Source organism: Tenrec ecaudatus, chromosome 13 (genome assembly GCF_050624435.1).
Source record: "Tenrec ecaudatus isolate mTenEca1 chromosome 13, mTenEca1.hap1, whole genome shotgun sequence".
NCBI classification, from domain to species: Eukaryota; Metazoa; Chordata; class Mammalia; order Afrosoricida; family Tenrecidae; genus Tenrec; species Tenrec ecaudatus.
This window is the reverse complement of record NC_134542.1, coordinates 73,509,306-73,533,492: the sequence shown is the minus strand read 5'-3', so window position 1 is coordinate 73,533,492 and position 24,187 is coordinate 73,509,306. Positions and strand designations below refer to the sequence as shown.

The following is a 24,187-nucleotide window of genomic DNA, read 5'->3' as shown; positions in this document are numbered from 1 at the left end:
GATTTTATGATCTCCCATTTCGTTTTGAATTTATGATTTTTTCCCCCAGAAAGCATGCTGAAAAGATGGCTGACAAAATATTCAGACAAGTGACAGAGCAAGCAGAAATCTGTATCTTCCATTTCTGATTTGGAGCTGATATTTCTGAATTAAATATCACCTCTGCCTTCCCTCCCCACTTCCACGTAGCACAACCGCTTACAGCATTTTGGAGATGGGATATTAGATCACCTCATAGACACCTACTGCGTGTCATGGAGAGCACTCCATGCAAGCAAATGAACGCAAGCATGAGAATCCCCTGTATGCTAATTATCACATCTTTTAAAAATTATGGAATGTTTGGCTTATGTATTGGATCTCACTGTCATGTGAGTATCACAGTTACCTCTGATCCTAGTGACCATTGCTTTCTTTTTTTATCCCCCATGTTTCTATAGCACTTTCTCATGCAAGGAGCTAAACACTGATTAAAGAAGCAGGATGAAAAGATGGCACAGTCAGTGCTGGTACCACCAGGACCTGACAGCTTCCGCTTCTTCACCAGGGAATCCCTTGCTGCTATTGAGCAACGAATTGCAGAGGAGAAAGCTAAGAGACCCAAGCAAGAGCGCAAGGATGAAGATGACGAAAATGGCCCAAAGCCAAATAGTGACTTGGAAGCAGGAAAATCCCTTCCATTTATTTATGGAGACATTCCCCCAGGGATGGTGTCGGAACCGCTGGAGGACCTGGACCCGTTCTATATCAATAAGAAAGTGAGTGTTTAGTCATGTTGCCTTTCTTTGTCCTACTCAGTCGCTGTTCTGGCCAGCCTTGAGTGTCTGGTAAGGAATATTGTCCTCTTCTGTTCTGTATCAGGTATTACTAGGGTGTTAGATTGGCCTGGCCATGCAATGGGTCCACTCAGTGAGAAGTCTTTGGGAGAATGCATCTGAGCTGCTTGGGACAGGCAGGAAACTAATCATTTCTGTAATAAGAGAATTGGAGAAGAGTAAAAACTGGTAAAGATGATTCACCTCCTTGAGATTTAGTTATATTTCCAAAAAGAGTGAAAATTGACCTCAATTTTCTTTGTAAACCTGAAACCTAGGGACTATTGATATATTAAGTTGGCTTTACATTTCAGTTAATAGTATTTAAATATCTCCTTACAATCTATGTATTTATAGAAGCTGCCTTGGTAGTCTGCGTGTGTGTGTTCATCCACTAGCCTAGATTTTTGGCCTTTCCAGAACTTGTGTGGGTGACAGGATGGGATGTTTCCTGCAAGGTCAGCAGTTTGAAACTACCAACTACCCCTCATCAGAAAGCTGAGGCTTCCCACTCCCACGGAGACTTGCTACCTCAGAAACTCAAAGTGGCAATTATAGTTTGTTTGATAAGGTCACTATGAGTCAGAATCGACTTGATGGCAGTGCATTTTTAATTTTTATTTGTATAAGGAAGGAAAAGTCAGCGGGTAATTTATCTAAGAACAGAACATTTGAACAAAAGCACACATAGAATAGTTCCCATGAAAGACAGTTAATTAATGGAAGTTATTAAAGTTTCCTTTTTGTCTGATAGGTAAGTTATAAATGTAGTTAGCAAAACCTGATAAGGACTCAACAGAAATGCACGATAAAAATAAGAGTTCCTATAACACCAAACATAAGTTTTCTCCTTCAAATCCTTTTGGCACTCTGCAGGTTTATGAGAAATTTTGGTCAGAGAGAAATAGCCCTTGTGACCATTTCATCCACTGGTGATTAGTGTACGTCTACATTGTTTCATATAGCAATGTTTCTTGATGATGATCTCATATTTCTCTTAAAATGTCTTAAATATTTACCCTAAATTCTGTTTTATGTGTTGTTTTTCTTTTTCAGACGTTCATAGTATTGAACAAGGGAAAAGCAATCTCTCGGTTCAGCGCCACCTCCGCCTTGTACATTTTAACACCCTTCAACCCTATTAGAAAAGTAGCTATTAAGATTTTGGTACATTCATATCCTTTTTTTCAGGTTATCATTCTATATAATTTTGCTAACTGGCTGAGCAATTGAGGAGGACAAATTTCAAAATATATGTGGCAGGTAGTGTTATGCGCTCTTTTTCCCTACTCACTCAACACTTAGCATATTGCATGGATGGGATCGTGGGTAAGTACACCATTTGTTCTCACCTCCCAAGTATTTCTCTATTACCTGCCTCACTACTGCCTCTCTCATGGTTTATTTTCCTTAAGATTTGCTTGCTACCTTCACACCATCTTCATTAACTGGGACCCTGTGACCAGTCTCTCCTTTTCTCACGTGTCTTCAATTTCACGATGCTGTATAATGAACTCCATGAACCAAGTATTATTTTCGTTTCTGCTTTTCCCTTTGGAAGATATATACATCATTTGAATTGAGTATTTACACGGTCTAGTCTAGATGCTAATACCCTCTGCTTTTCATTTCGGCATTTGACAGCTTTAAATTAGTGAATGCTTAAAAGTGAAACTGGGTCTAGGCTAACTTGCCAAGTACTTTGTAACATTGTCTTCCCCAAATCAATTCCACTGGTGGTCTTCCTTGCTCTCTCTGCTTCCCTCCCTGGCTGGCTCTCTCTCCTTTCCCACCTCTTGTTGGTGGTAACTATGTGTCATTCAAGAAGCAGGTTCTGTTACCAGTAATTGCCATCCAACGTCTTAATGTGGTATCTGCCCATGTAAGTTCTCATTTTATTTTCCAGTCTCCTTATTTGAAGTGTCTACTTTATGGAAATTGGATGTATGGCACCTTTGTAGAAGGTGGTGATTTGGCTCACTTTTGGGTAGAGTATTTAGACATGAGAGCTTTTGTTCCACGTCAGGCTTTCTGGTCTGGCTGATGGCCAGGTCGGAAAAGACCAAGGAAGCAAAGGCTAGAAGGCTGTGGCTGCAACGGGCTAGGGGACACTTAGAAAGCAGAAGACTTGGGAGGAGGACTGGTGGGCATCACGAGCCAGAGGTAACGAAAGGGAAACAAGTATCGCAGTAAATTATTTCCATGACATGGCCATCCCAGGGTCTAGCTTTTGCAATATATAAGCTCACCAATGTTAGTAGAGTACAATATAATTTCTTTAGATAAGGTGAGACTTTAGGGAAGGTAGGACACTGGGGAGATTCCTCAGTTTTGTTCACAGTTTTACATGGAGTAGGTGCAGAGCATGTCCCCAGACTTGCTGGTCTGGCAGTGTGACAAAATAGCCACAGAAGCATGGCATTCTGGGAATCCATCTCCTGTCACCTCTGGTTCACAACATCCCCGCTTCCCAAGTTTTAGATGAAAATAAACATGCTTTCATTCGATATTCATGTAGAAGATTCTTTTTTGTTTGTTTGATATTTTCTGATGACTCAATAAGGATATATTCCAAATGGCTCACGTTGGGATAGAGGGGGAGAGAAGAAAAGGCGTATATCTAACATGGATCTATCCATCGGTCCCATGCTAGTCATGTCTAAATGGAACAAAGGTCCAGATCAACTTAGACTTATATAATGCTGCTCAGTTTGCACCTGGTTCTCCCTGTTGTCTTCAATTCACCCCAAACACAAGCATCAGCTTAAATTCTGGTGTTCTGACTTTAAGTATGGAAACTTTTTCTGCAAGTTCAATCTGTTTGGAAAGGTCTTGGCAGGGTTTGCCAAAATTTGGAGGTGATTGTGTATATGTTATTATTAGTTTGTAAACCAGAAGAATAGCCATCACAATTAATTAGCATTATAAACTTTCATTGATAGCGTTACTTCCAGCAAACCATTAGCCATTAAGTGTATTCCAAAGTATCTAATATTTCATAAAGAGCTAATGATATCTTCACGAGGATATATTACACAGCAAAATGACTTTTTTATTTTAGCAGAATGGGATGTTATACCTACTATATGCATTTTTCCAAATATAAAAACTACTTTAATGTGTCTATTATCTTGTTTTTGTTGTTATACAGTTACATTTTCTTCATCAGAATTTAAAAATAATATATCTAAAACTTTCAGTTTTTGTTACCTTTTTAAAAAATTATTCTAACTTAATATGCATACTCTTCTCTTGTATCTTACTGTCGTGGTTCATCCAAACGTTCATCTGTAATTGTTCATTGATTGCCACTCCTGACATAGCGTTGTGCTGCAACATTAAAACGTGCAAAATCTCTGCTCTCGTGCGTGGAGTTATAGTCACAAGCATGTGTGTGGTTTGCAGGGAGGAAGATAATAACCACATAAACCGTATGTCAGGTAGTGATAAGAACTTTATTAAAAAAAGAAACCCGTGGAACAGAGAAGAGAGAAAAGGAACTCTTTCAGGTAGCATGATCGTGGAAATTCTCTTTGAAAACATTCCTTGGAAATCTTGCAGAAAGGCAAGTGCAAGAGGAATGAGCAGGAAGGCAGACAGGCTTTTTGTTCCCATAAAGAATCCCAGACCCGAAACCCCCATGCGCAGTTCTGCCCTGCCCAGTAGGGTCAGCACGAGTTCACACCAACTCTATGGCAATGCATTTTCATAGTACCTGCAGAGCAGCGGATCTCAACCTGTGGGTCGCGACCCCTTTGGAGACCAAACGACCCTTTCACAAGAGTTGCCCAATTCAGAACAGTAGCAAAATGACATCGATGAAGTAGCAACGAAAATAATGTTCTGGTTGGGGGTCCCTACCACATGAGGAACTGTATGAAAGGGCCGCGGCATTAGGAAGGTCTAGAACCGCTGCTGTAGAGAAATATTGACAATCAGTGGATGGCTATATAAGTGGTACTTGAAGCCAAATTTGTTGTTGAACTCTACGAGATGAGGGGAGATGGTAGCTTGGAATACAGCCCCAGAAAAACGCCACGTGTCAAAGAATCCCGTGAATACCTGCTTAGGAAGGATCCCGGCATGCTGCGAGGCCCGGGGAAGGGAATAGGTGAGTGATGTACAGAAGGGAAGCGCTGCTCGAGTGGGGTCCTTCCTTAGAGACATGAGTGGGGGTTCAGGGACAAGACACGAGGGCGGAGACCCGGACACGTAGTGGACAGGTTGAAGATGTCTACTAACCCGGTAGAGAGATTAGACACTGCCTCCCGTCGTAGGAAGGAAGGACAGGTGCTAGTGCAGAGAAGTTGCTCAGTTGGAGTGGGAGTGGAGTCAGGGCGATTAGAGGCTTTTCTCTCTGTGAAATAAGGAATGAGGTCATTCACTTGCGGGGTGGAGGTGTGAAGAGAGAGAGGACTATTTGCTTTTAGCTTTGCCAGCGTGGGAGAAGGGCTGAAGAGAAGGAATACAGAGGTCTTCTGAGGACTGAGAGGTCATTCCAGGCACCGTACCCATCTCCACATAACAGAGCAGGCCAGCAGACACAGATGCTTCTGTAGTTTTATATAGTATTTACATGCCATCTTTCATTTTCGTTTTGATCTTAAAAATGAGATAAAATTACGTGTACCTTCAAAATGGTGTTTCTCTCTGTGGGTGTGGGCTCCTTTTTTGTTCTTGTTTTGTTTTTTTAGGTTGTAGTACCCTCCGGTGGGAATCTACGTCATTCACTTGTGAGTGTTTTCTTCTGGAGGCTTTGGGAATCTGGGAATTAAGCACATGGTCACCTCACTGTCTTTGAAACACAAAATATGAGGGGGTACCACCAAAAAAAAAAGAAAACATGGATTTTTTTCAAAGCTATGTACCTATATACTCCAATATAAGCCAACCCAAATATCAGCTGAGGCACCTAATTTTACCGCAAAAACTGCATTAAAAATGTGCTGAAAAATTAGGCTTATACACAAGTATATATGGTATCACTTTTTTTTTTTAACAAAACAGCCTTATAACCTATAAAGCACTCTCCATTACACTGAATTCATTTGTCAAATCTGTGGTTCCATTCTTGGAAACATTTTTCAAACTCATCTATTTGGATGACTGACAGCACCTCTCTTGTTTTTCTCTTCACTGCTTCTACCTAGTCAAATTGCTGTCCTCTCAGGTACCTCTTCATTCGCAGAAACAAAAAGAAGTTTCATGTAGTGAGGTCAGGTGAGCAAGGTATGTGGGACAAGAGAGGCATGCTGTTTTTGCCCAAAACTGCTGCACTGAGATGGCTGCGTGCGCAGGTGCGTTGTCATGGTGGCAAATCCAGTCTCCCATCTGCCACAAATCAACCCTTTTTTGGTCCCACACTGCTACACAGTCTTTTCACAACCTCTAAATAGAAAGCTTGATTACAGTCTGACCTGCACTTTCCACGGGCTTGATTGATGTTTGCTTTCCAGGCATGAGAACAGCACCACGTCTAGCCACCAGTCACGACCTTGGGGAAAATGCCTGGGTCACTTCCAAGCTGTTCTTTCAAAGCATGGCATGTTTCTGCTCTACGTTCTTTTTGCTGGTCGGTCAGAACCTGAGGCAAAAATTTCACGGTGACCCTTCACATTCGCAAATCTTCTGTTAAAATTCACTGAACTGAGCTCCAAGATAGTCTAGATAACTTTTCCATCTCTTCAAAGGTACGTCGTCAGTCTTTGAGCACAAGTGCACGAATGTTGTTGACAATTTCATCTGTTCAGGAAGTTGACAGATGTCCAGAACAAAGTTTGTCATCGAGTGGCATCTCACCTTTTGTGAAACAAGAAAACCACTCATGCATTTGAATTTTCCCCCTAGTGCTGTCCTTGTAAACTGTTCAACATCACAACAGTTTCTGCAGTATTTTTCCAGAACAGGAAACAAAATTTCACAGCTGCACGCTGTTCTCTTAAATCAGCTACTACGAAAAATGAGGTTCAAGTGAAATTGAAAAAATTCACTTTGACCAGAGAGAACCTTCCCAGGTGACACCATTAACTTGCACTAACTCAGAGCAAGTTGCTCGAACTTCCCCTAGTGGGGGAAATGCTAACTATGAAATCTCCACATAGGGGGACCTTTTCCGTTTTGGGGGGTACCCCCTCATAGATTATTGTTTTAACTAAGCCATCTGCCAGTTTCGAGGCACTTTCTAGATTAACAGGACATTGACTCCTCAGGGGCTTGTAGTTTGACACTTGAAGTTGCGTTGATATTGTGTTATGTGAAAGTAATGCAATCGTTTTATACGAAAATAAGAAGTGATAAGGGAATAAAAATTCCCTTTCTGTGATTTTTATCACTGTGCCTAGATTAGCATGGATAAAGACTGGCAATTTACATAATTGCAACTGATTCCTCGTTGTGCTTTTTTTTTTTTTACTAAATGTGAAGGAAAATAATTTCAATAATTTTAACTGCTGAAAATGTATTCTTAACCAAATTTGGTTTTGTTATTTTTCTATATAAATGGAAGAACCTTGTCTCTGCCCACAAAGGTAAAGTGGAACAGGGTGAAGCAAACCAGAGGCTAGTTATAAGCAGTGTTCGCTATGATTCCGAAGGAGGGAGGGTGGGTGGGGCAGTTTATTGAGAATCTCCTAGGTCCTAGGCACTTTAAGATGTGGGAGCTTTGACATATTTTGTCTAATTTGATCATTAAAGGACTCCTGGAAATGGTTACCTTGGTTCCCGTCATGGGATTCAAATATTTTAATGACCAGTTCGCTGCCCTAATAATGGGTTAAGTATTAAAAAACGATATACCAAAAGGTAGTTTATTATTGCAGAGAGCTAAAAAAGAACAATAAGCTAGGTGCAAAACACTAGGTGTTATAAGAAAGTTTTAAGATAATAAAAATACTAGATAATACCTGACAAAAACCAGTAAAAGTTACTTATAATATTCCCATATTACTCTTGATTGACATCTTCGCTTGCAATAGTCTTTGGTTTTACATGAGTGTCATTGGCTGTGTGCTTTCTCCTTAACTATCTTCTTACTGTAGGAGTAGGATTCCATTCCTTTAGAGGTAGGCCACTCAGACAGTAGTCCTTGTGTTTGATGTAATAGAACCAGGCAACCGCTCTTCTCTGAACATATTTATTCATCTCTGGGAAACTCCTTTCTCCTTCTGCTGAACTTACGGCAATGATTTGACGGTATTTTCTAGCTGTTAGAACATTCTTAGTGTTTGCATCATTCACTCACCATATCCTTTGAGAATTTGGGGCATAACACAAAGCTGCAGTGAATGTCAGTGTGCCATTCTCTGGTAGGTTGGCACCTTTTCTCTTTATGTTATATGTTTGTTTACCGAAGTAACAAACACAAGGGAAGAAAAATGTATTTCATCAAAAGTATAGCAAGTTTTATGAAGTGAATAAATAACTATTACAAGCATCATTTCCTCTAAATGTGTATACCTGTGGACAGCATGAACACTGCGCAGATGAATGATTTAAAACAGTAAGAATGTAAAGTTGAGATTTCCACATCAGGCTGTTGCCCAGTCGCAGACCATACAGGGAACCCTGATTGCAAATATGCTGTTTTAGCTTCTGGTCCCTGGGATTCAATCAAACGTGAGGTCTCGCTCCGGCCGACCTGGTGTCAACTGAATCCCACCATTTCTTTGCGCTCACTTTTAATGCCAAACCAACTGTGGTTCAGGGAGCTTGGTAAGTAATTTGGTCAAAGTCAAATTCAGGGTATCCCATTGCTAACAGCAGTTGTCTTAGAATGCTGTGAGCCGTTACACTGAATTCCACGCTCCTCCTTGAAATGCCCTTATTGTAAGGTGTTCTTCCAGGGGGACCCGTAGGTGCCTTTGATAAATTTCTTGACTTCTCTCATGGAGCTTTTGTGCTAGGGATTTACATGCCTACTGAGCTTGCAGTTAAATTGCTCAACCGAGTCTGTCATTAAGAAAACTTGAATTGGTAAATATTTATAGACCAGTGAATAACTTACTTTGCTCTCTTTAATATTCCCTCATAAGGGAGACTGGTGGCGCAATGGCGAAGCATTTGGCAGCTAACCTGGAGGGTTGTCCTCTGGAGAAAAGCCCTGGAGAGCTGATATCATAATGATCCCATAATGATCAGAGCCCCCAAAAGCCCTAGGGCCAGTCCTCCTCTGTCACAGAGGGCCACTGTGAGCAGTCTGTTCATAGCCCAAAGCACCCAACGAAGCGCCAAGTAGTTGAAAGCATGCCTTACCTATGGGTTGCTGAGTTTACGGAAATGTTTGTTTGTTTGTTTGTTTTTAAAGAACCTAAAGCTACAATCGTGAGAGCATAAAAGTTTTCAGTTTATGGTGGTGAATGGCATGATGGTGTATGACAATAAGATGCTCATTGAACTTTGTATTCCTTGACCATCCTCTTCACTCTATTCAATGTGCTCATTATGTGCACAATTCTGACCAACTGTGTATTCATGACCATGAGCAACCCTCCAGACTGGACGAAAAATGTGGAGTAAGTAGAAATTTGCAAATAGCTTTCAGTATTGTCGCCCCTTCTATATTGTACATCGAGCTCTTCTCCTCTTGCGACCTCCTGCGTTTATTTAGCAGTAGAGACTGCGCTAGGCCAGACGTTGGTTCAAGTCCATTGCCACCACTGCCACCTTCTAGGACAAAGCTTGGGGCGACTCATTCACTGCACTGGTTTAATTGCCACCTTGTGTAAACCTCTGGCTTTGTTGTGAGTCTCACATTCCTTGAAAACCACTAGTGATTACAAAGAAATGATTACTATCAAAAGGTCCATCAGTGATTTCTGATAAAACACAGATGTGTGTGCTGTTTCTCATGATGATCACAGTGTTGTCCAGGCCATCCTCGGGGGACAATGCACACCTATCCTTTCGGTCTATGCAAACTTGCTGTGCATGCAGCTTTTACCTTATTGAAGATGCTGTGGGCTCCTCTTGCACGGAAGTAGGCCTAAATAAGCACCACTTGCACTTATTCTAATTCACCTAGAAATTCCACTTAAACATTTATATATACAAGAAAGGATCTTGTAACCCAGAGATTGCCTGTATTTCACCTATAGATGAGGGAGCTTTTCTGTGAATTATTTGATGCCCCCTCAGATAGTTCATGGTTCTTCGTGGTGCATATTTTATGAAACATAACCACTTCATTCATTCATCTTTAGGTTTTTATATTGCTGAAATCCCTTTCTAGTAAGAATATTTTAGAATATATAGAGTAAAAGTCAGCTGACTACAGGTAATATCTCCATATCGAGACATGTAATTTGGATCCTTTCCTTAGTTAGAGACAGGAAGAACGCCCTTCAGAGTTTCATGCTTCTTTCTAGCCTAATCCCTTCCTAAGGATTGTATGACATGGAGATCCACACGGAGGCCGCACGTTCTGGCTTGATGTCTAAGTATCCTTTAAAATATACATGCAAATTTCCTAATAGATCGTTAATACTGGCTTGGCTATTTTCTCTCAGGTATACATTTACAGGAATTTATACTTTTGAATCACTTATAAAAATACTTGCAAGAGGCTTTTGTTTAGAAGATTTCACATTTCTACGGGATCCCTGGAATTGGTTGGACTTCACAGTCATTACTTTTGCGTAAGTGTCTTCTATTTTTCATTTGGGAAAAGTGACTCATTGATGGGAGTCTCCTCTATATTCCACCTCGGTGGCTTCCCTTGATAGGTCAAGCATTTCTCTTAGTTGTCTCGTGAATTTAGAATCTCTTTCTTCCAATTTCAGTTATTCACTTTAGACACATTAGCAATTACCATAGTAAATTTTATGACTTTGGTTTTCATGTCTGCTGTAATGTAATGAGATTCCCCCAAATAACAGCGATGATGATTGACAGCAGTGTCAACATTGTGTTAACTGGGAAACCTGATGGTAACACCCATTGAGGTTGGAAAGGTCTTTATGAAAGGCCAACATAGGCAGAGTTCCCAAACTTCTGAATGACTCTGATTTAATCCTACAGGTATGTAACAGAATTTGTAAACCTAGGCAATGTTTCAGCTCTTCGAACTTTCAGAGTCTTGAGAGCTTTGAAAACTATTTCTGTAATTCCAGGTAAGAAGAAACTGGTATAAGGTGGTAGTCCCCTTATATCTCCAACTGTTTCTTGTGTTCTGTCATTGTGTTTGTATGTGAACCCCCATTACAGATATGTGACAGAGTTTGTGGACCTGGGCAATGTCTCAGCGTTGAGAACATTCAGAGTTCTCCGAGCATTGAAAACAATTTCAGTCATTCCAGGTGAGAGCGAGGTTAAACACCGAGGCTGATATTAGCTATATTGGTGCCCAAATCTTGGCTTCTGTGTATAAGCCTTGCTGCTTGTCACGTAGTGCAAATAAGTATGTGAAAAAGCAAGAATCCAATACATCAGATTTTGGGTGGATTTGATTCTTTGCTTTCACTAGTTGCTTGGTTTCAAAACCGTGCTGAATCAGCCTTGGAGTTTAACAAGTGTTTGCATGAGGCATTTGCAGTAATAGGCTACATGGTCTGCATCTCACGACATCAAGCTTTTCCATGTGGAAGCTAAAGTGAGGCATTCAAACGGATGCAAATTTGACCATTTAGATCTACAACCGGTATTTTGCTTTTGAATGAGTTAATTAAAGGGCCCAGAGGGACTGCATGAGTGCTGCATGGGGTTCCCTCTGCAGATGTCTTCCTTCTTTAACCCACCCTCTGTTCCTAGAATTCAGAAATAGGTGACCTCGGAATCCGTTGACTTTATGATTTCTTACTGCTTTATTCATATAGACTCTTCTAAAATCAATAAGGAGTTCAGGAGTAAGACATCTGTAAATACAAGCAAAATATTTACACAGGGTTGATGTTTAAGCATGAATAACAAAATCACTTCTTTTGCTAGAAGGAGTTTGGAAATACCTGTTTTGTTCATTTTCATTCACAGCATTCTAATGAGCACACAAGTTCTGCTATTCATTCATTTCACCAGCTAGCAGGCTTTTCATGAAAATGTTATTCAATCATAAACATTAAATGAATATTGTTGGCATTTTGCATGATATCTTTATTTCCCAGGACAAGCTCATGTTTTTTGGTGGTAAAGTCACTATTGAGTACCATATTGAAATCTCTCCCCCTGGTTTTATCTGTAGGCCTGAAGACCATCGTGGGGGCCCTGATCCAGTCGGTGAAAAAGCTCTCCGATGTCATGATCCTGACCGTGTTCTGTCTGAGTGTCTTTGCCCTGATCGGACTGCAGCTGTTCATGGGCAACCTGAGGAATAAGTGCTTGCAGTGGCCGCCAGAGAATTCTACCTTTGAAATCAACATCACTTCCTTATTTAATACTTCACTAGATATGAATGGTACCATGATCAACAGAACAGGAATGTTCAACTGGGATGAATATATTGAAGATAAAAGTGAGAAAGATACAGTCTTTTGATCATTAAGTCCTTTAAACACTGTTTAGTCCTTCAAGTACATATATATAAATTTACACTGAATTTAGCTTAATTTTGATATGAACCCAATGACAGACTAATTTAAAATAACATGTAATAGAGACAATATCTTACTTCTTTTTCCTTATGTCAGCAAACATGATAAGAGATATGTGTGCTTATTACATGTATTTTTAATTGTATGTTTTTGAATGAATCTAAAAGTATATATGGGTATGTGTTTACTATTCCTGAGGTCAACAATTTTACAACTTAGTGAAATTACATATACACATACATTACCATATACTTTGAAACTACTGTTAAATGTATTTAGGAAACATATGCCACCCCCAAGAGAAGCAAGTTAATATTTTTTGCATTTAAAAGTAGTAATCAAACCAAACCCTGACTTACAGTCATAAAAAGAGGAGCAAACACCTACACCCACTTCTTGTAAGAAATTATGTTTTTAATTGGCAAAATAAATGAAATTGCCAGAACCTATCCAGAACCCAGGTAAACAGTATTTGTAAAATAATAGTTTCTTTGCATGGGGGAATTTAGCAGTTTAGTTTTCCTGTAACTTTTGGGCCAAGGAAAAAATTAAATTGGCAGTTCTTTCTTGAAATACCCTCCACTCATTTGGAGCTTATATTTATAATATATGTTGATATCCAAAAATTAAAATCATTATTTCTCCTGGATTCTTGATCTTTTAAAAACAGATTTATGGAATATTTAACTAATCAAAGCTGTTGACTTGATATTTTTAATATCTCATTATTATTAAAATGAAATGTCTTTTGAAGCCATTTTTATGTATTATTTGTCTATTTCATTATGATTGAAATACATTTCTGAGAGTTATTAACTTGATGCAATGGTCAAAGCATTTTGAGAGTCTTTGAGTGATTATTTTTATTCCTTGCTTTTTAAACAGATCATTTTTATTTTCTGGAAGGGCAAAATGATGCTCTGCTTTGTGGCAACAGCTCAGATGCAGGGTAAGTGATGGTTCATATTAAGCCTCCCTTGGCACTGCTCCATTGGCCTCAATAACTTACCACCTTCCTCCCACCCACCTGGCCCCCACTTGCTCTTCCTTCAAAGACCATAGATTTTCCCTCATGCTGACTCCCAGAAGAGCTGGGCTGAGTGTGGGTTCTCACCTCCTTCAGACACTCATCTGCAGCCATGGTTTGTTTCATACTAGGTCACGTCGAAGCTTCCAAATAAGTACAAGGAAAATGAGAGAAAACAGCAGTCCTACACAATAGAAGCTTAAGTTAATGGAATGCTCTTACAAGTGTGATCATTCATATTTAGTAATATGCTCCCCTTGGTCTTAAAATGCAGTGCCTCCGAGGGGAATGTCCATCTCCGAGCCTTGGTCAGGGCTTGCCTAGCACAGTGGTTAAGAGCACCGACCTGAGACTTTGACTATTTGAGCTTAAACCGTGCCTACGCCACAAAGCGCCAGTGTCCTCAGGCCATAGATGGGCATAACAATAGAGGTGCCGGGAAGATTAAGTAGATTGGATGTCTTAAATCAATTAACGTATGTACAACTCTTATGGCACTTTCTAAGTGCTTTTAGTGATGGAAATCTATGTCGTTGGACCTCTACTGCTCATAAGCAGGAGCTGGGAGATAAAGCCTAGGCTTCATAAATATAACTTTTTCGCCTATTTGGCAAGATTCAGAATTATAGACAGATGTCTAATATTATTTCGATGTAAGAAGATATGTACATTAGTGGCTTATAACCTATAAATGTTCAACAGCAACAGACTTGCAGCGATCCTGTTGGAAGGAATGCTGCTTTTCTTCTAGATTCCAAGAACATGAGAATCAGAGTGATCGTCCCTAGATGTACCAAACCAAATGCTTTATATACATTTCACTGAAGTCTTACAAAATTGAGAGTTATGTTCTATTATTAGTCTGTTCTTGTGTTTGAGGTGCCAAAAGATTACCAGAGTTAGGAAACTGGCCTAAGATCATGGAGTCCAGAAGTGGCAGGCACAATATTATTGTCTCAAATATGTTAGACCATCAAGGTCAGACTGTCAAAGGTACATTGTACAGGGTCATTTCCTCCCCTCAGTGTGCATCCCACCCTATTCTCATACCTTCTTCACTTCTCTGTCTGACCCTTATTTTCACACATACTTCTACCTCCAGTTATCTTTGGCAAAAATAGATTTTTCCCTGTAGAATTATTTGTTCCTGTTTATAAGTACCAGAGTTATGAATCATTACAGGATTGCTTTTAAATAGAGATATGAAACCAAAGAACAAATGAAACCCACCACCATTGAGTTTATTACAATCCACCATGACCCTATGCAGGATTTCCAACACTGTCAATTTTTTACAAGAGCAGATAGCCTCATTCTTGTTTCACAGAATGGCTACTGGGTTTGAACCACTTACCTTGCAGTTAGCAGAGCTCATTTATAGGAGGATGTGATCAGTATAACAATGAGAGTGAATGGCAGACAAGTCCAAAGTTAAACTTAACAAATCTCATTGTATATCAGTCTAGTGTGCCGTTCTGGGTTAAATCCTGGATAAGCTAAGAGAAATCTGATTTTCTTAGTTTTATATAAAGGAGAAATTGGCATCTATGAAAACAGAAAAAAAATCATAAGCAGATGTGCAGTTGCTGAATGCCTCTCTTTCCTCTATCTGTTTACAGCCAGTGTCCAGAAGGTTACATCTGTGTGAAGGCTGGTAGGAACCCTAACTATGGTTACACAAGCTTTGACACCTTCAGCTGGGCCTTCCTATCCCTATTTCGACTCATGACTCAAGATTTCTGGGAAAACTTGTATCAGCTGGTGAGGATATAGGAAATCTCTGGGAAGCATGGACTCCTGAGATTAAGACGCTTGCTGTAAAAGATTTTATTATAAGACATCAAGTGTAAGCGCTAGCACCCGATAGAGAATTTAATGTCTCTTCTGTTCTTGCAGACACTGCGTGCTGCTGGGAAAACATACATGATCTTTTTTGTGCTGGTCATTTTCTTGGGCTCGTTCTACCTGATAAACTTAATATTGGCCGTGGTGGCCATGGCCTACGAGGAACAGAATCAGGCAACACTCGAAGAGGCAGAACAGAAAGAAGCTGAATTTCAGCAAATGCTCGAACAGTTAAAAAAGCAACAAGAAGAAGCTCAGGTATAGTCACACAGAAGTAGCACTTTGTTTTTATCTCAATTCTCAGGTCTATGTATCGAGATCAGCGGTGTTTTGTCCCTAAAATCAGCAGTAGTAATTGACACTTAAGGTGCGTGTTTGATTTTTAGGAGGTTATTGTTCTATTTTGAAAATTGCTGTCAAAGTTAAGGGCTTCTAAATGGGGGGAGTTCTTGGGGAAATTAACTCGTAGCACCCTCGTTTATGCAACTTCTCAATGTAGCTCTTCTGTGCCCTCAATAAAAACGTGTTTCTAATCTTATGGAGGAAAATAATTTAGTGACAGTTTCTTTACTGCCGTGTCATGGTCGGTGGGAAGAGTTGGATGGCAGAGTCAGACTCCAAAGAGTGTTTCCTGGAGTTTGGAAAAGACAGAGAGAGATTCTGTTGTTACTCTCTTGAAGAGTATACAACCGCAACTTTGTGGGGCTGAACATGGGAACTGTAGGGGCAAACACTACCCAAGGGCTACAGACTCTGCCTCACTCCCACCGAGTCCTGTCAGTTGGGGTTAATAAGGTTTCAACGTGAGGCAAGGCTTTCTCTAATTCTATCTACTCATTGACTGGCTAATCCAATGGGCTAATATTTGTTTGGGCTTCTCCTGGATGCGGAGTGCAATGTCTTTTCCACGCTGAGTCCCCTTCACTAGGTAAGACAGGTTAGACAATGAAACCCCATTAGAGCGGCAGTAACAGCATTGAACATTTTATTTTTCCAAAATTGTACTGTTTTTGCTGCAGAGGGCAAAGACTTAGTGTTCCTTGATGTGTGGCTTATACTCTGCCTTTGATGCTATTTTTTATTGAAACATATATCAAAAAGATGTTTATTTATTAAAATTTTTTGTCTGAATTCAACTCCATAATTCAAACAAAAGTCTTAATAATGTATATATGTGATAGAGAGCAAGTAACTTGCAGCTTTGAATAGGAAGCCTTTTGTTCTTAACGTTTTGCACTCCTAAGTAATATCAAAATGCCCACAGGATTGAAATAGCCTGTACATCTTATTAGAGAATTTTTAAAAGCACACTGTGAAGCTGAAACTTGACAGTTTCAAATGAAGCCACATGAAGCATCTTCCACCTCTCTGTTGATGTGTATCCTTCTATTGATCTAACAACATGGGATTTCTAAAATATAGAGTAGAATGAATAGTCTTTTGTTTTTCTTTTTCAAAATCCTATTCCTGGCATTAAAGGTACCTTGAGCACTCACGCGGACACATTTTCAAATAGTCGCGTGCAACTGCTGCGTACTTGGTGTTATTGCAGGCGGCAGCGGTGGCAGCAGCTTCCACGGAATCCAGAGACGTCAGCGGTGCTGGTGGGATGGGCGTTTTCTCAGAGAGCTCTTCAGTAGCATCCAAGCTGAGCTCCAAGAGTGAGAAGGAAATGAAAAACAGGAGGAAAAAGAAGAAACAGAAAGAACAGTCTGGAGAAGAAGAGAAGGAAGAACATTTTCGCAAATCAGAATCGGAAGACAGCATCCGGAGAAAAGGTTTCCGTTTTTCCTTAGAAGGCAGTAGGCTGACATATGAAAAGAGGTTTTCTTCGCCACACCAGGTAAAAAATAAAAACATTTCATGGAGGTAAAATGATTACCTAACTTACATTTTCATCGCAAATGATTTCCCTCCTCATAATTTAATGTTCAGAGCAGAGATGTCACCTGGCTGGCAGATTGGGAGTCTCAGATGGCCTTGTGTTTAAGTAGTACAAGGCCATTGGCCACACAAAGAATTATCAGCAGTTGGCTTCCATCCTAGGCTCAGTGAATGGTGGTCTTTCCCAAGTGGCAGGTGCTCAGAAATGGACCAGAAATGTTTCAGACCACCTTTGCAGTTGTCCCTGTTGTCTTACAAGTCTTCACATGAAGAGTGAATTCTTCCTGCCCTTGTTTCAACCGAACTGAAGCAAAACTTGTCCACCCGATTCTTAGCTAGCGATGCAGTCAAGAAGATTTATGACCAGAAACAGACAGTGGTATTTGATTGGGCTCAGGTCATCTGTGTTTCATGTTTCATGTGGGACTGGCTTTCGAAGTATACCCTGATTGATTTAATGTTAGGAAAAATGTTTACCTAGTTCCTTTGGCTTGTGTGTCCACAAGCTGTTGAAATCTTACCATTTAGCATCGTTCTCTTAGAAACATTGCCAGGAAGACTCAGTTTTTCAGGAGACAGTTTGATCCGTGGTGGAACCTTAATGTCCACAAAATAACAATCAAAATAGCAACAAGCATGATAACAAAGATAATTGGGAACACTTATCAGAGCAGTACTACGTACTTAGGATATAAAGTCATTTAACCCTCTCACCACTAGGTCAGTACTACACTTATCATCTACAATTTACAGTTGTGGAGGAAAGAGCAGTGCTAACCTTTGCCAAGGGCATCTGTCAGACTTGGCCCATTTACATCAGAACATTTAACGCTACCAACAGCCCTGTGCATGATCATTTCCATGACCTTTTGAGCACATCGATTTAAATAAATTGCAATGTTGATGAGAGCTGATTTTCTTCAATGATTCCTTCTGTTCAATCTAAACTGGTTTGGGGTTTTAGAAATTACCTGGATATGGTGCATCTTTCTTACTAGTCATCATCTTCATGGCACACGATTTCAGTGCAAAATAGAAGTTGATGTAAATAGATGGGGTCCAATCAATATTCATGTAGGTGCCATACGAGTAAGAATCCAGTAAGCCTCAGTGTATGTTACATGCATGTTTTTCCTTCCAATAGGTCTGCAAACACTAATTGAATTGAATAATTCTAGTTAAAATATAAGCTGTTTAACCAAATGTGGTACATAGGACTATTTAATTTTTTTATTTGCAAATAGTTGCTTTTTTTTAAAGTTAGTGATAAGACCACAAATATTGCAACTGTTTTGTCCTGGTATAAAGGCAGGAAGGGAAAATGGAAGGCTTATAATTTAGAAGAGGCTTTTAAGAAGTAACCACTAGGTGGAAACAATAAACACTAAGAATGAATATCACGCATATATTTGATCTTAACAAGAAAATACATGGAATCCAGAAAAGGAAAATAGACTTTTGTTGCAAGTATTGCAAGTGTTGCAAACAGGAGAGGTCCTCTTAGGTGATACTTACTTTCTATAAATAATGAATAGAGTCACATAATATAAAATAACATTTGACAGAATTAGCTTTACTAATAAGAAAAAGAATCCTTTAGCTGCATAGAAAATTAAACACACATACTTAATTGGTCAGGGACTATTAAAATATATAGCTTTAAACATCAAAATTTGAGTTAGCCTTTGGACCTTTGAAGAGAATATTATCAAGATAATAATACATGATGATAATAGCATTGTATTAAAAATGATAGAAACAGAACTAAGTGAGAAAAAGAATGTATTAGAGTATATAAATAACATTTGCAATTAACATAGGAATGACTGGATCCAGAGCTCAGTTTATGCTACCTTAACCACGTCTGTCTCCACAACTCAGTGCAACTTTCTCTCATATGATGGCAGTTCTAAGCTTATATCCGATACGTTCAGAAACCACAGACCTGTGTTCCATGAAGAGGGTGACTCTCAGTGGGCAGAGTAGGGCTTTACATCCATTTCTAAGCCATCCTCTGTGGTCATAGGGGTGGTTTACACTGCATCATACTTCCGCTGATGGATTCAGGAATCGATGTCTGTTCCCACCAAACGACTTGGTATGGGAATTTAGGACCTTATCTCAAGGGCAGTTAGGTAGGAGATGAAGATAAAACGAATATTGCACAAACAAAAAGTATTCACTATCTTAAGGTTATAGATATCAACTAGCGATATGCAGGAAGTGCTTAATCACGCTCACCACTACTACAGTTAAGAATCAAGGGAAACTGCACAATAGCAGTGACCATCCAGCCATCCAGAAAATTGCTTACTAATTATGATTTTTATAAATAGCATGCTCTTCAGATTCCTCAGACAAACAGGAAAGTGGACATCAGGGACGGAATCATGCCATACTTTGAGTAGGGTTCCTTTCATGTGTTGTGGAAAACTATTACAAAATAGGCCAAAGGAAAGGGAGAGCCTGCTCCTCATCATATAATTGAGTAGACTTCCTCGTTAGATGCATTCTAGTTTTCATTGTGCTAAGGTCTGCCCTTGGTTGTGGCCGCTCCAAGAGCAGTGGAGTTGATTCTGACTCGTGTCCAGACCGGATCTGTCAGAGTCAAGCTGTGTTCCATAGGGTTTTCAATGCCCGTTTGTAGGAAGTAACTTGACAGGCTCTTAAGGTGTCCCTGGTAGGCTCAAACTTTCTCATCTAGGTTATCAGTTTAGGGCCTGACCTGTTTGCCCCTCCTGGGGATTCTCTGTGGCCACTTTGTGAATTCTCACTGAGTTTACTATTTGCTTTAATTTTTCAAATGTGGCTAATTATATATTCTATTGATTTCCACTGACCTTGAAATGTTTGTGACACTTCTTTTAGAGAGGTGTCTAGAAATTATTTTTGCTCTAGGTATCAATAATGGGACAAAGCAGCATTCAGGGCACTTCTAATGATCTTAAAGCACATTTACGGTAAAGATAAATGGCAGAGAATGAGTGCGTTAGTCTGGGTAGGCTAGACAAATCCACAGAAACTCATATGTGTTTAAGAGAGTTTTATATAAAGGGTAAGTGTACATTAAGAAAACAGCCCAACCCAGTCCAGTCCAAGCCCAGAAGTCAGACATTAGCCTATATGTCCAACACTGATCTACAAAGCCCTCCTCAAACTCACAAAACACATGCAATGACACTGAATGCAGGATGATCACAGGCCAGTGGGTAGACAGTCTTTGAATCCAGTGGTGGTGTAAGCATCTCAGCGCTGGCAGGGGTCTCCCTGTGGCTGCTCCAGCACCCAGGGCTGCATCAGAGTAGGTCCCTGTGGCTTCTCATCAGGGATGTCTTGCAGGAAGTGCGCCTTGACAGCTGAAGCAGAAAACTAGCTAAGGCAGCCACACACTGGTCCTGCCATAAGAGAGTAAGAGCCAAGAAAGGTGAGGCTCACCGAGCCATTTATCTCTCTGCCCTCCCATTAAACTGTCCTTCAATGAATGCGCATGTGTTCCTTAGCCAGGTTGGCACACTAAACCTAACGATCACAATGAGGAAGCCGAAAATGATGAACAATTGAAAGGAGAAACAGGAAAGGAAAAAGCAAAGGTCGGGGAGGGCGCCAGGAAGCCCACGCAGTTACAACTTGACCGAGAGTGCCTACCCCTGTGGGACAGGGCGTCACGTTTTCCGATTTTCATGTTGTTCATCTGCTTTCTGTTTTCTCTTGTGCACAGTCGTTGTTGAGCATCCGTGGCTCCCTTTTCTCTCCAAGACGCAACAGCCGAGCAAGCCTTTTCAGCTTCAGAGGTCGGGCAAGGGATATTGGCTCTGAGAACGACTTTGCGGACGACGAGCACAGCACCTTTGAGGATAACGACAGCCGCCGGGACTCCCTGTTTGTGCCCCACAGACACGGGGAGCGGCGCCACAGCACCGTCAGCCAGGCCAGCCGTGCGTCCCGGGCGCCCCCCATGCTGCCCAGGAACGGGAAGATGCACAGCGCCGTGGACTGCAACGGCGTGGTCTCCCTGGTGGGGGGCCCGTCCGCCCTCACCTCGCCCCCCGGACAGCTCCTGCCAGAGGTGAGAGCACGAACGAACGAACGAACGAACGTGCGGCCAAGGGGAAGAGAGTCGCGGATGACGATGTAGGCAGGAGGGGGTTTTGTTTTGTTTTGTAATCTACACCTGAAGCTTTCGCTGACTGATTGGGTCCAGGGGCAAGAGTCGGTTCATTCAAGCTACCACCTGCTTTGGCCAAATAGTTCTATGTAGACTTAGCTACAAAGGCACTGAAAACCTGGCCGGGGCTTCGAATTAGTCTTTCCTCGTTTTCACAAGGGGATGAAACTTGTGGACGAGGAGTCATGGCTTGGGAATTATACCGTCGATGGCTGCCATTGAATCAATAAGGGAACGTTTGTAAAAGGCGTGGGCAGTCGTCTTCAGCCCATTGTTAGTGCTTTGTTTAAAATGGGGGTTGGATGTTCCCACTTGAAGCAGATATTATTCCTAACGGCATCTGAACCCAGTAGCACAACATTCGGTCTCCCTGTAGATCAGAGCATTGTAATGTAATATTTGTAGCGGACATTCATATCGTTCCAGCTGCGGAATGTTTGTCTGGGAAAGAAAACACTTTAAATATCTGGTACAGAGTCCTGGGCTGTCTATTATATTGGCAGATTCCAAATTTTGCATTACTGTCGTGAATTATCTTTGTAAAAAATTGCCTCCAAATCCTGCTTATGGAAAGAATTTCAACAACTGAACACTTAGAAAGATATATTGTTGACATTTTCCTTTATAAATGCTAAAGTACTTTTTCACATTTAGTATTAAATAAAACTTCACTTTGTCATAAAAATGAAACATTTCCACTTGGATTTATTTTATACCTTTCTGAATCATATGAAAGCCTCTTAATAATTCTTTACACAATTCCATTTCTTGTTGGAAAACCTCTTCAGCCACATTAAAATCATACAGAGCTAACGTTTTATTACCTAATTGAAGAGATCCTTAGCTTAGATTTAAAATATATGCATTAATTTTCATAAACACAGAGAGAGAGAGAGAGAGAGAGAGAAACATAGCTTGTCTTCACCCTTTGCTTCCAGAGATGTGTCCAAATATCCTGGAATGATATCAAATTATGATAAAAGTATAAATTTGTAGTGAAGCAATCAAGAAGACATCAAAGGGATAGTCCACTTCTCTTAAGCAATTACAGTATCTATTAAAGCACTCGGTTGCTAACTGCATGTTGCTCCCCTAAAGAGAAGATGTGGCAGTCCACTCCTGACAAGGGACAGCCTTGGAAACTGAGGAAGCGGTTGTACTCTGTCCTATAGGCCTGCTCTGAGGCAGGATTGGCACCATGACACCATGGGTTTGATGTTGGTTGATATAACGCATGCTAACCAGACACTTCAGGAGCTTTGGTGGCGTAATGTTATGCTTTGGGCTGCTAATCATTAAGGTCTGTGGTTCAAAACCACTAGCCATTCCATAGGAAAAAGAGGATTTCTGCTCCTGTAACGAGTTACAGTCTCGCAAACTCACAGGAGCAGTTCTACCCTGCCCTATAGGGTCCCTCCCTATGTATCAGTATTAACTCTGTGACAGTTAGATGTTGGTGGTTTTTTTTATCCAGACACTTTGCATGTGTATCAGTTCATTTAATCTCCCCAGTATTCATTTTAGTTACTAATATCATCTCTATTTTACAGAGGAAGTAAATAAGTGCTGTATATGGCGGAGATAGTATTTGATCACAGGCATACTAATCCCACACTCTACCCAATAGTGACTCTCATTTGACATTTTTAGCTAATTAAAATGAAAAAGAAGAGATATTTATTGAAATGCACTATCGTTTTGACCAGGTTCATCAAAACGTGCTTTACTTTCACACTACCTATGTTAGAATTACCTTGGATGCTTCTGGAAAATTTCTTTGAGCCAAAAAAAACTCCTAAACTTATCTAAATGAATAAATTATGTCTGCTTTGAGCGTTGGGATATTTAAAAGAAACGTCTATGTGATGTCAAACTGACAAAAGCAACGCCAAAGCTTGGAGGAGGCGATGAGTTTGAGATGGAATAATTTGACAAAGGCTAGCGACCTAAATGTAGTCAATATCATTGAATTTCACATGTCGACATTATTTACAAAGTGAATAATTGCATATACATTTTAAAAACAAAAAGTTTCATAGATGGGCTAATTCTCAGCTCATTAATTTTACTTCTCTTTTAATTTCTGCATGACCTATAAATGTGTTTATCGCCATATCAATTGAGGGGAACTTTTGAATATATTTGCAATAGAGGTATACAGTTTAAAAATAATAATAATAATGTAATTAATTCACATCACAATAAGATAAAAATAAATAGATCAATTGAACTTATATTTATTTCCATTTTTGAAATAGGGAAGATTCTCAAAAAGCTGAAAATGACATTTTATTTATTATTAACACTAAGACCTGCTTTTCAAATGCCTGGAATCTGTTATTTTTTTCTGATAATTAGTAACTATACTTGTTTATAGTATAAAATTGGAATTGATACTTATTTCATTTTATAATGAGTTTAATTCACGCAGAAAGTGATCAGGTCATTGTGTCATGGTAAAAATGATTGTTATTAAGGTGTCCACAGGTTGGTTCCGCCTCATAGTGACCAGAGGTACAATAGACAGAAGCAGTGGCGAGTCCTGCTCATCCTCACAGGCAATGCTGTGTGTCATTCCACACTGGCAGCCACTGTGTCAAAGTCGTCTCTTTTGAAAGTACTCTTTTCCTAGACTCTGGACTTAAACAGCATAATGTCCTTCTCAGGGACTTGCCTCTTTTCATGCTATGTTCAAAGTAAGTGAGACAAGTTTAGCGTTTCCGATTTTGAAAGAAATGCTGCTTGTACTTCTTGTAAGAAACGTTTGGTTTATTTGTTCTTCTGGCACTCTATAGCACTTAAGATTCTTTGCCAACAGCTGAGTTCAAAAATCATCAATCTTTCTGTGTCCTATAGTAGTCACAGTCCAGTGTTAACAAACGTATGAAATGACTGAAAATACTATGGTTTTGGTCAAGTGCACTTTATTTTT

General features: G+C 40.1%; 1 protein-coding gene across 12 annotated transcripts in view; it reads left to right on the top strand.

Annotated features, from left to right (window-relative positions):
* Nucleotides 1-453: 453 nt before the first annotated feature.
* The window catches only part of SCN2A (sodium voltage-gated channel alpha subunit 2), a 103,619-nt gene continuing 79,885 nt past the window's right edge, over nt 454-24,187 (top strand). For 3 of the 12 annotated variants that reach the window (XM_075530450.1, XM_075530446.1, XM_075530441.1), the window contains exons 1-11: nt 454-758; nt 1,872-1,990; nt 9,236-9,325; nt 10,319-10,447; nt 11,016-11,107; nt 11,986-12,255; nt 13,220-13,283; nt 14,981-15,122; nt 15,258-15,464; nt 16,759-17,049; nt 20,809-21,156. In XM_075530450.1, the coding sequence (XP_075386565.1) occupies nt 492-758; nt 1,872-1,990; nt 9,236-9,325; nt 10,319-10,447; nt 11,016-11,107; nt 11,986-12,255; nt 13,220-13,283; nt 14,981-15,122; nt 15,258-15,464; nt 16,759-17,049; nt 20,809-21,156 (2,019 nt within the window). In that variant the 5' untranslated portion in view covers nt 454-491. Of the gene's footprint in view, nt 759-1,871; nt 1,991-9,235; nt 9,326-10,318; nt 10,448-10,829; nt 10,922-11,015; nt 11,108-11,985; nt 12,256-13,219; nt 13,284-14,980; nt 15,123-15,257; nt 15,465-16,758; nt 17,050-20,808; nt 21,187-24,187 lie in introns of all 12 variants that reach the window. The other 9 variants (XM_075530451.1, XM_075530447.1, XM_075530442.1 and 6 more) reach the window with 7 other exon arrangements.